Consider the following 12501-nt stretch of genomic DNA (forward strand, 5'->3'; position numbering starts at 1 on the left):
GGCCCCGACGTTGCCATTGAGTTGTGATGATACAGGGTGAGGAGCTGAGGGCGCACACACACACACGCACAAAACATCCTAATAAGTGCAACATAAATGTCACCATATTTCATGTTTAGTAGTCCGTGCTCCACCACTGTGAAGGTGTAAACTGTTTTCTTTTCACTGAGTGTGTGTTTATGAGTTCTCTGTGAGGTGTAAATGAAAGACTGAGCGTCGGAGAATCCACCGCTAATTAGACGTTGTTGCAGCCGTTTGAAAGGGAAAAACAATCCAGTACTATTGCATATTACCAGTTAAAGGAATATTGATCAGATAATGGAGCTTTTTATCTTAATTCGTTTAAAACAGCAGTATTTTTTTTTTTCAATAACAGTTGCATTGTTGAATGCATTTTTAAACATTATTTAGTTGCATTTGTTCTGATTGCATGCCTGTAATTAGATGCAGGGACAAATGACCGACTGTAATTATGCAACAAAGTCATACTATATAGGCCCATATATTGACTTGATTTGTCATGTAGAACGTCAAAAACGTAAATAAAAAATAGCATATTCTTATTATTCTTTCACATAAGTTAGTCCGAACTAAAATTATTTGAATGGTTTGATTGTTTCTGATTTGGATAACTACACGAAAACATTACCTAATCAAAAAAAGAAAAAGAAAAGTGTAGCCTAGTTGCTTCTTTACATTTTTTAAAAGTAAAATTAGTTTCGACCAATTTGAATTTAGTTAATGATCAATCAAGCTGAAAAAATTATTAGAATATAATATAAATAGAATAGAATAAGTTAAATGGATAGACAGAAACCGCAAGATTTTCTTGTTGGATGATTACATTTTGTTTACAGTGCATTGAAATGGAGAGAATCTAACTTTCTTTCTTTTTTAATCACTTGAGGATTCTAGAAAGCAATCCGGTGATGAGATTGAGAAGATAACATATTTGAAACTAAACACGAAATATCTTTGTGCATTGATTTAGACAGAAAATAATTAGACATATTCATCAAACGTAATGGGAATTGTTTTATGATGGCATATTTGTTTTAAACAGGCTCAATACCAATACATTTCTAAAGGAGAAAAACAATATATTACTTGCACAATAAATCCAAATACATCCATGGCAAACTCCAAACTCAAAGTGTCATATTTTCGTACTACAGGAAGAGGGCGCCAGCCAGTGACATCTGCTTTTGCCACAAATAAACATATGAGTATTATATGAAATGCCTTCTGTTAAATATGTATGATCTATTTCATGTAGGCTACTTATATATACATAGCTTAGTTTGTAATTGCACTGTAAAAAGTGTTGTTTTTCACTTAAAAAAGCTTAAAAAAAATTAAAGTTCATTGAAATTATTTTTTTTTTTTTGTTAATACAACGAAGGACATTGGTTTAATCAACAGAAACTCAAAATATTATGTTATCTGAACCACATGAATTATCTAAGTTGTTTTGACCAAAAAAAAGTGATAACAAATCTCTCTCTCTCTCTCTCTTTATAGCCTATATATATATATATTTATTATTATTATTTATGTAAAAATTTTTTACAGTGTGTGTGTCTTGTTTTTATGTTCTTCTATTCATACTGCAGATGAGCTTTCAGCTCAGAATCTGGAACAACAAGGTAAAACTAATTGAATTAATTCAAGAATAATGTCTGTCCTGCACTCTTACAAAGTGGTGTGTGTGGGCTGTCAGAAGAAGTAATGAAAAAAACAGTTGTGCTCTCTCACTCTGTGGTCCAATTTCACCAGGGGCATAGATTAACCCCTGTGTGTGTGTGTGTGTGTGTGTGTGTGTGTGTGTGTGTGTGTGTGTGTGTGTGTGTGTGTGTGTGTGTGTGTGTGTGTGTGTGTGTGTGTGTGTGTGTGTGTGTGTGCATGTTTCACTGAAATCCTTATGCTTATCCTCTTCACTTTTAATGATATGTGCCATTCAATCACCCTTTTTTCTATCTGATGACATACCATATACTTTGTTTTATTTTAATTTCTCCTGACTAACCAAACCCTATAACCCCATAAAATATATATATATTGCATCTTTTTGAATTGTAGCAACCCACAGCTGTTTGCAGAAACACAAGTTTAGCAATATCCGAAAAGTACTAGTGACCTGATACTGCACAAAACGTGTGCTGTATGCATGAAAAATTGACCCCATACCCCATACCTCTCTCTCTCTCTCTCTCTCTCTCTCTCTCTCTCTGCAGGCATACCAAAGAAATTGTGCAAGGCTGCAGAGGTCAAAGTTCAGTAAAGATGAATGACAGGATGACAGACTCATATCCCTAAAGGCAAAGAATGCAAGTTTGATGACACGATTTGATATTATTCAGGCTTATAAGCAGTTAGTTGTAGTTCAGGTTCAACTTGTGTGAGTTTAATGGCGTTTATGCACATCACCCAGACCTGATCTGCTCAGCTTTAGACTTCAAACTGACGGAAAATGTTCGCTATTCACATTCCCTTGTCAGCAAGTATATCTGGCACTCTGCATTTACATTTACACATTCACACTTATTGGTCTGGTTCATATAAATTCTCTCTCTTACACACACACACACACACACACACACACACACGCAGGTATGAGACACAGCTGAGGAGCAGCGTGTGCCCTTTCACCTCTCATTAGTGGGGGCGTGGGGGGAGGTTCAGGTTACAAATCCAGCTCTGTTTGCTATTCGGGGTTAAGTCCCCCCTCTTTTTGAAACCCCCAAAGGTGAGAGGTCATAGTTTTTAATAAGGCTCAGTTTGAGAGGTTCATGTTTTTTTATTACTGCTTCTCACTGATGCTCAGTGTGAGGTATAAGTTTGAGTAGTTACGATCACCATCACTTTTTTCTTTGCATGTTGTTAATGCCAAAATATGACATAAAACCATTGAGCTCCCAACTCACAAAAAACTCTTCTCTCCCACTGCGTTCATTGTTGGAGCGGTTGTGTTATCTGATACCTGGCCCATCTCTCATGGCAACAGGGTCACCTAGGCTGTTAGGGAACAGGTGACAATGCTCCTATTTCTTCTCCTCATACAATTTGTTCCAATTATCTGGCTCGCCCTTTTGTCCTGTCTTGTTTTCCCCCTCCTCTGCGAGAGAGTCCCAGCGATGCTGCTGAGATGACGGTATATTCAGAACTAAATTCTTTGCTATCGAAAAATTGTTCGGCTGGCTAGCTTGAGTTTACGTGGTTTTAAAACTGCGACAATGCATTTGAGATCCACACAATCCCCGTAAGTGCCATCTGTAACAGTCATTTACAAATCAGAGACAATTTCTCTGTCTGTTTCTCTACCTCCGTCTGGACCCCCCTAACAGGAGGCGACAAGGCCTCCAGAAATCCCCCTCCTGTTTATTTGAATTTAGGAGTCTGAGGCAAGAGCAGCTTGCTAACAAGCTCCAGACCACCAGGCATGTGCAAACGATCACCGCTGATTTTCCAGCACCCGGCCTGGCCTTTCTGTATCAGGTCTCTGCTTCACCTCCCCTCCCTGGCTACTTAAATCTTTTTATTTGCATGTTTCCTGTCGGTCTGAATATTTAACATCCACTGTAGACATAACATGGGAACACAAACAAATCTACGTTGAGAGTTTACAAGATCTCTCACAGTCATGAATGAAATCACTCGGGTGAGTCTGTTTTTCCAGTATAAATATTTAATGGATTTTTTTTTTTTTTTAGAAAAATACATTATAACTCTAACATGCTAAAACAATATTCACAATGCCGTTTTTGCTCATACATTTACATTAGCCATACATTAGCTCATTTCACATCTATCTTTTTAATTTCTGTAGAAGACTTTTCATTCGCCATCTCTGATTTCTAAAAGTCGTTTCTCAGTCCCAGAATGGCTGCATAGCTTTAGTCATGGAGTTAAATACTGCAGATGTCAAACCAGCACCAATATATATATATATAAAAAAATGGCAACCTGAAGACCAATCAAACGCTGATCTTCAGAAAACAGGAAGGCACAAAGAACAAACTCAAAAGCAAAAACTAGATGCACTCGTCCACACAAACATTCTCACTCACATAGGCCTACACAATCATATTCACATTTTTTCACATTTACAACTGTGCTGGCATGTCCTGTGCTGACACCTATTCAGATATTTAAATTAAAAGCTTGATTTTTATATTTCATATTGTTTTTGCTTTTTAGTTTGAAGACAAATTCACATGATCTGCTTGCAATGATGAGTTTAATCAAACGTTTAAGTGTCCCTTATCGCAGGCTCAAAACACTTTGCATCTCAAACGAATCAAGTAGTTCTTAGTATATTTTGTGTACTGATAACACCCAACATCTGTGGCAAGCTGTCAATTACCAACCATTCTGACTCATCCCTTAATTTGTATAAGCAAACATTGTGGATTTTGTATTGATATCTACATTGCATATTATTTGCATATTATTATTGTAATTGGAAGATGCAGTCAACGTAATGACCATGACAATGCCACGAAGATTTTCACAGATTTTTGTGTTTTCAATCTGCATGGGAATAAAGTGTGTCTGTGCATGTGTGTTTCCATAGGGAGGTGACCTTTAAGGGTTCGACTCAGATGACACATGACCAGACGTCCACCTGTCTGCTAACCTCAACTCTTCTTGGCAGAAACTAGCAGGTGACTCTCATAAAACACACATATGTCCACACTCCCCACTATAGGAGGAAAACAGATAGAGGGAGCGACAGAGAGAAAATAAGAGCTGTCTGCTACCTGTAGCTCAAAAATACATGTAAACTCTTAAAACAGTATGAAATCATTGCTAGAAGGGATATGGAGGAAATCTGAAAAAATATTATTATTTTATGTACCAGGGGTTTTCAAAAGTTTTGATACCATCGTTCCAAACATTAATTCCCTTGGAAAGGGACCCCATTCCTAATATATAAAAATCAGCTATATGTTTATGTATAAAGACCAAATTTATACTATGATATTTTAATATTAAATAATGTTTTGTATATTTTCTGAAAAATATTTAGTTTCAATTATGGTATTATGTTTCTATTATGTTCTACCCACCATTTTTTTGTTAGATGCAGATCTTTTCTTTTTTATTAATCTTAATTATTAATAGATTTTCAGCCAGTCTTTAGAAAGCAGAATGAAATATAATGAAAGAATAGCATATTTAGTAAATTGTATTTAATGTATATATATGTATGTATGTAGGTATTTATTTATTATTTACTGTGAACTTTTTGGTAACACTTTACAATAAGGTTCGTTAGTTAACATGAACTAATAATGAACTGCACATATACAGCATTTATTAATCTTTGTTAATGTCAACATTTACTAATACTTTATTAAAATCTTATTAACATTAGTTAATGCACTGTGAACTAACATGAACAAACAATGAACTTGTATTTTTATTAACTAACGTTAACAAAGATGAGCAAATACGGTAACAAATGGATTGCTCATGGTTAGTTCATGTACCTTATTATAAAGTGTTATCATTTTATTTTTGTTTTATTTATGAATAAAAAAAAATTCTGTAAACTTTTCCATGGACCCCCTAGCACTCTCTTGTTTGAAAACCCCTGTTATACACAACAAAAGTAACTGTGTGTGGAAAGAGTGATAAAAGAGAAAAACAACAAAAAACAAACACTTTCAAAAACTGTATTCTTTAGATATGACTTTGCATAGGTTCTCCAAACCAAACTGACAGATAGATGTACCAAAATAATTTAATACTTACATTAAAAAAACAAAACATTTAGAGGCTGGAAACATAAAAAAAAAAAAAAAACTCAATCAACAATCCAATAATGTTGAGATTTCAGTAAAAAGTATTTTACCTCCTTCTCCTCTTAAGTTCAAAGGTCAGTCATTTCTTCCTCTATATGGACTGTTTTTAGTTTTGTCAGTTGTTTTTCCTCTTCTTCCTCCACCCCTCTCATCTCTCCCTTCCCTCTCTCTGAAACCGCACATAGGAAGTCTCCATTTAGGCTCGAGGTCATCTGGGCATCGTGACCTCTGAACTGGCCGGTAAGGTCCGTTTGGGTGAGTAATGGTGAGCTTACTGTGAGAGTAGTGTAGTCTTGCTGGCTCGTTGTCATGCTGGTGTTAAGTGTGGTGGGGGAGTAACCCAGGTGGTAAAGGTATCCGCCCGGAGTCTCCAAAGGTTCCTTCTTTACAGCAGACAGTGTGTGTGCGCTGGCCAGGCCGTAGAGTGCCGCGCTGGGCTCGAGAGAGGTCAGCTGAAGCCTGTCCTGCTCCTCCACCCCGAGGTGACACAGAGAGGCATGAGAAGGAGATCTGCCATCAACAACGCCTGACAGATGACAGAAGAACAGAGAAAAGATGAAGCTCTTCAACCTTTTCGGTGGTATACAAATATTAAGGATATATTATTCAGTTCCATGATAAAGAAAAGGAAAAATCATGACGTTTTACGACCTAACCTTGCCTTGCCATAAAGCGTCAAATTATGTGACTAATAATGTAAGGATACATTAAATGTATTATATGTGACCGTAAAAACTTGTATAATGTTTCAAATAAATGCTGTTCTTTTGAACTTTCTATTCATCAAAGGATCCTTAAAATGTATTAACTGTTTTCTACATTGATAATAATAAGAAATGTTTCTTGAGAAGCAAATCAGCCTATTAGAATGATTTCTGAAGGATCATGTGACACTGAAGACTGGAGTAATGATGCTGAAAATTCAGCTTTGCCATCACAGGAATAAATTACATTTTAAAATATATATTTTTTTATTTTATATTGTAATAATATTTCACAATATTGCTGTTTTTCAAAAACAAAGCCTTCTATTTTCTGATAAAAAAGAAAAGATTATTGCCACTTTTGCATTCTTTTACTGAAGATTTTCATTTTTGATGATCAAAGTGAAATTAAATGTTCCATAATTAAATATTATTTAATACAGAAATTAAAACTCATCATAAGAGCGATGTATTAACGTCATTGTACATATGAGTTGCAGGAAACAACTAAATAAACATCACGTCTTTGACCTTCATAACAAACACAAACAAGACGTGTGCTCGCTCTGCTCAAAGGCATGATGGAATCTTTGATGAGTCTCTCTCACCTTGTGTAACTGATGAGGGTGAAGAAGAAGATGATGGGAGCTGCAAGGGAGGAAGGACCATCTTGTTGCTAAGCAGCGAGGTCCCGTTGCCTTCAGAAACCAAGTTGTAACCTTCAAGCTGCAAGCCATCGGACGAGGTGACAGTGAACGCCGAGCTGATGGACGTGGTCTGGTCCTGAACTGACACATCCTGCCTAACATCCTCTGCTTTCACCTCTACGTCTGTCCCATTCACACTGCAGTGAAATGAGGGGTACGCCAGAGCAGGGTCTGCCGTTACCCTTTTATCCTGTCCTGCACCATCCATCTCCACATCTGCCACTGACCTGCATGCCAGAGACTGGAGTCCCAAGTTCATGCCACCGAAGAGTACATGTCCTGTGGTGGAGAGAAAGGAAGGGGTGCCGTTGTGAAAAACAGAGGCGGGTGTGTTGACCGAGACTCCGTTAAAGATGACGGACGGTGAGTTCCTGCTGTCCCCGACCTGCTGGACGATAACCCCGGCCTCCAGAGCTCCAGAGCAGAGAGGCACGACTGTATTACCCACCGCCCCATCAGAACAGGTCGACATCGGACACGGGGACAAAGACTCCTGACCTTTACTGCTCTCATCCTCCGTACTGTGATTTCCATCTGACTCACTGAGAGAGAGTGAAAGATATGAAGGACAGTAAACCTTTAAGTCTCCATCGCTACACTTTTATTTTATTATTTTGCACAATTTTTTATTGCACACTGCAGCTGAAATGAAAATGCTTTGACATTACATAAATAAAATGAGAGGGACCCCAGACAGCAACATAGTGTCGGCCCAGATCCAGCCCACATGTGGGCCTTGTGGAATCCAGGTGTACCAGATGTGGGCCGGATCTGGGTAGACACTATGTTGCTGTCTGGGACAGATTCCAGTTTTCCAAAAAATCAACTAAATCATAAAAGCAAGAAAAAAAAAAAAGCATACTTGCGCCACTGGAATATATATCTATTAGATAGATAGATAGATAGATAGATAGATAGATAGATAGATAGATAGATAGATAGATAGATAGATGGATGGATGGACAGACAAAAAAAACATATCTGTGCTCACTGTGACAATGGTGACTCTGGTATATTTTAAAAGACAAGAGAGAAATACTTGGGAAAAATTCTAATTCTATATTTCTAAACTGTGTGAAAGAGAAGATGAAAGATGATTTTATTATTTTATACTGTTGATGCGTTTGGCAATATTGTATACAAAACACGCACATCAATAAAGTACTTTGAAAATGAAAAAGGGGAATGTTGTATTATGAACCAACTTTTCACTATTTGACCTGTACATGAGCGCGGAATGACGCAGCTGCAGGAAGATGGAGACGGGAGCGCGCATAGACAAATGGGGAGGTGAGTATCCACTTCACACCGCGGGACCCCCTAGATCACAGACTTCGCATGTCAGGAGTAATCCTGTCTATACTACAGACTCTCTTTTACGCACGCACGCACGCACACCATTTGGCGACACAACCCAGCAATCACAGCATGACTTCACAAATGGTCAGCTTTATGTTCACAGTGTCCTTCGCAAAAACGGGGAGGGTCCGCCAGTATAACGAGAGGTTAAATTTAGCTGCTATTTTAAAGTCCGATAGAGCGCGATTCCTCCACTGCGCGCTGAAGACAATATTTCACAGTGACTTCAGCTGTTCAAACATAAATTCGTGTAGTTGAGAGAGAAGGGCGCGTTTAATGAATGACTGCAGCAGCTGTGAGACTCCGACAGGACTTCCACAACGCTCATGTGTTTCTCTTCACAGCCAGCCAAAAGATTTTGCCAATTATTCTTTTTAGTGATAACGTCATTACGTGTTTGGGAGCTTAAACACAAGACGCGTTCTGTCTGTCTACACGAGCGTCTTTGCTAGTTGCGTCGCGTTTAAAATTAAATTTAAACTCGCCTCGAAACCTCTGCGTTCTGGTCAGTTCCTTGATTTCCGTTTAAAACATATTTCAGTAATGCTAAATTAGGAAACCCCCAAGGTTTAGATATAGGCTATAAAATATATTGGACTTTCAAACATATTCTTTATATTTAAATGTAATTTTAAACACTGGTGATCTATTAAACACTATAAAAGGTAATGCCAATAATATTGATAATTAAATGCTATCTAAATTCCTGGCTGAGACTCTAAATGGGGTCCCTGGATCTGTAAAGTTTGAAAACGCCTGACGTGGCCTATTAATATCATATTTGCCACACCCCCACATGTGGCATTACAGAAAATAACAAGATGAATGAATTTAAGATGTCCTCTATAAAACAAACGCATGCATTTTCTGGCTGATATTAGCAAAAACACATGTCCAAACATGAATTGTTGATTATTCAGAGGACCTATTTAGTGTTTTTATTTTTCTGAAATGTTGGTCAAGGAGTCCAGCTGTAAATTATAAAATTGCTTCATTCACGTGATAAATATATACGATTGCTTACAAATGCTTTAAGCAGCGTGTGACATCAGCTTTCTGTGAATGGGAAAAAAAAAGTATGTATGTGTGTAAGGTCACCTCCACCAGGTGCGCAGGAGCTTTGTTCACAAAGAGTTTTAAACATTATTAGTGAATCCTGTATTTCCAGTGCATGTGTGTGAGTGTGTTAAAATTGAGTGCTGAAGAGGAGGTTTTCCTATCCCCTCTGGCTAAAAAGAAAAGTAAATAGTTCAGAGTGATTTATGTGGTGGGGCAAACCTTACGCGTCAATGGATCCTGAGTAGCTACTCACTCAAAAATAAACACACGCTGGTGACTCACGCAATGCATTTTACGCACACTTTTGGATAATGTCCTTTAGAAGCTGCCTTTCAGTTTAAAATGTCGATGTTTTCTTCTGATTTCACATCATTGTGAATAAATAAAATATTTATATCTAAATGCAGAATCACTGGTAACAACCCACAAGCTGTGACAATCCAAAAGCATACAAGCAGAAACTTTTTTTTAACCATGAAATGCCAAAAAGGGGGTTCTTGATCTCTCAAAAACTTTGCTTTAACTATATCTCAATAGTCTTGCCAATATAACTTAATAAAGTTCTTGTTAAATTCCTTGAGTGTTCATTCATTCATTGAACAGAATGTGTCTTGCTCACCTTTTGGACTGCGCCTCCGACGGGTTTCTGTCTCTCTGTCTCCTGTTTTTGAACCAGTTGCTAACCTGCGTCAGGGACAGTCCTGTGATCTTGGCAAGATTCCTCTTCTCGGCCGGGGACGGGTACCGGTTCTGCTTATAGAGTTCCTTCAGCGCGTTCCTGGAGCGCTCCTTGAAGCAGTACACCGTCTCCTCTCCATCCCAGATGGTCCGGGGCAGGGGAAACTTTCGTCGCAGACGATATTTATCCACTGCGCCCAGCGGTCTACCGCGGGCCTTCTCCGCCTCCGTGTACCGGGCTTTGTACCATAAGTCCTGCAGGGCAGAGTGGCACGAGGGGCTGAAGCTATGGCTCTCCAAGATGCTGTAAAGCTCCTGGTAGCGTGCCTGGTGGAAGGCCACCAGCGCCTGAGCGCGGAGGATACTCTCGTTACCGCGCAATAAGTCGCTCTGCGGGAGAGACCACAGGAACCGGGCGAGTCGATCCACGTTGCCCCCCTGCTGAAGCGCTTCGCAAACACACGCAACTTGCTCCGGTGAAAAAGCCAAAGAGCTCGCGGTAGTTGCGGGTGAAGTGTGCGCAGACAAAGAGTCCATAGTGGGCATCTTGCGCTCCAATGGAGAGCTCTGCTGCTGCTGCCCGACGAGCATCCCGGCGGCCACCGGAGTGTCAAGAGTCAGGAGTTTGACGTGCCCCCGACTGTCCGTGGAGCTCTCAAGAGTCTCCGTGTACTTCACATTTTCCTTTTTGATGTCGCCTGCCACTGTCACTTCACTAGAGGAAATAGACATTGTTTTTATTCTTCACCTCAGATTCCTTTAGTCCGTCACCCCGCCTCGTTTCTGCCCAAGCTGATCAGGTTACCCGTGCGCCATGCGAGTGATATCGGGTGTCTTTGTAAGTGGATAGCTTTCCCCTTTCGCTCCAGCAGCGTGACTTCTCAGCCCGATGATTGGGGTGGGGGGGTTGGACACACATGATTGGCTGCACGAAATTTCGAAAGGGGCGGGGCGAACGCAGCTTCAAGGCGAAACCATTCAAATGAATCTGTCACTCAGCCGTGACGCGCTCCCGCAGCTCACCTGGTCTATAGGTGAGATCTCATTCGAGCCTTTGTGTGCTGCCGTGTGTTTACTCTGAGCTTACTCTGAAAAGACTCAAAGACTGCTCATACAACACTTCAAACGATACAGACATTTACAAAACGACAAGCCCTACCCCTCAGTTCATTTGATCTCCGGTTAAAACTATAGGTTTTTGGTCTTAATGTCTCTTTAAAACTTAGTAAATATTTAATTTCTACAGTTATTGTTATAGCCTATAATACAACCAAACATATATTATTTATTTATTTAACAGAAGAAAATTAATAAGGTGAAATAAAAGGAAAGAGGCATACAATAAAATATATAATAAAATAAATACAATGTTGGTGAATTTACATAATGCCTACGAAATGTCTGCATGCATCCATCTATCTATCTATCTATCTATCTATCTATCTATCTATCTATCTATCTATCTATCTATCTATCTATCTATCTATCTATCTATCTATCAAGATAGATGGATAGATAGAGATCTAGCATCCATCCATCCATCCATCCATCCATCCATCCATCCATCCATCCATCCATCTATCTATCTATCTATCTATCTATCTATCTATCTATCTATCTATCTATCTATCTATCTATCTATCTATCTATCTATCTATCTATCTATCTATCTATCTATCTATCTATCTATCTATCTATCTATCTATCTATCTATCAAGATATATGGATAGATAGAGATAGCTATCTAGCATCCATCCATCTATCTATCTATCTATCTATCTATCTATCTATCTATCTATCTATCTATCTATCTATCTATCTATCTATCTATCTATCTATCTATCTATCAAGATATATGGATAGATAGAGATAGCTATCTAGCATCTATCTATCTATCCATCCATCCATCCATCCATCCATCCATCCATCCATCCATCCATCCATCTATCTATCTATCTATCTATCTATCTATCTATCTATCTATCTATCTATCTATCTATCTATCTATCTATCTATCTATCTATCTATCTATCTATCTATCTATCTATCTATCTATCTATCTATCAAGATAGATGGATAGATAGAGATCTAGCATCCATCCATCCATCTATCTATCTCGTTCGTTCGTTCGTTCGTTCGTTCGTTCGTTTGTTGAAACTCAGCGCTGGACAGAGATCAAACTTGAGC

The 12501-nt window shown here is 38.7% G+C and overlaps 1 protein-coding gene across 1 annotated transcript; it reads right to left on the reverse strand.

Moving 5' to 3' along the window:
- Nucleotides 1-3693: 3693 nt before the first annotated feature.
- Nucleotides 3694-11158, reverse strand: six4a (SIX homeobox 4a). Its single transcript, XM_084390630.1, has 3 exons — nucleotides 10256-11158; nucleotides 7120-7760; nucleotides 3694-6333 (listed from the first exon to the last, which is right to left on the reverse strand). The coding sequence occupies exons 1-3, from the start codon at nucleotides 11044-11046 to the stop codon at nucleotides 5876-5878; spliced, it is 1890 nt and encodes a 629-aa protein (XP_084246756.1). The 5' UTR covers nucleotides 11047-11158; the 3' UTR covers nucleotides 3694-5875.
- Between the last annotated feature and the right edge of the window lie 1343 nt (nucleotides 11159-12501).

The sequence above is a fragment of the Rutilus rutilus genome (genome assembly GCF_951802725.1).
Source record: "Rutilus rutilus genome assembly, chromosome: 20".
NCBI classification, from domain to species: Eukaryota; Metazoa; Chordata; class Actinopteri; order Cypriniformes; family Leuciscidae; genus Rutilus; species Rutilus rutilus.

Bases quoted from the DNA above. Each gene is read 5' to 3' on its own strand.
- six4a (XM_084390630.1), bottom strand. From the start codon at position 11,046: ATGTCTATTTCCTCTAGTGAAGTGACAGTGGCAGGCGACATCAAAAAG. The intron at 7,761-10,255 runs GTGAGCAAGACA...ACTCTCTCTCAG, and splicing joins TCGGAGGCGCAGTCCAAAAG to TGAGTCAGATGGAAATCACA. The intron at 6,334-7,119 runs GTGAGAGAGACT...GTCATCTGTCAG, and splicing joins ACCCTCATCAGTTACACAAG to GCGTTGTTGATGGCAGATCT.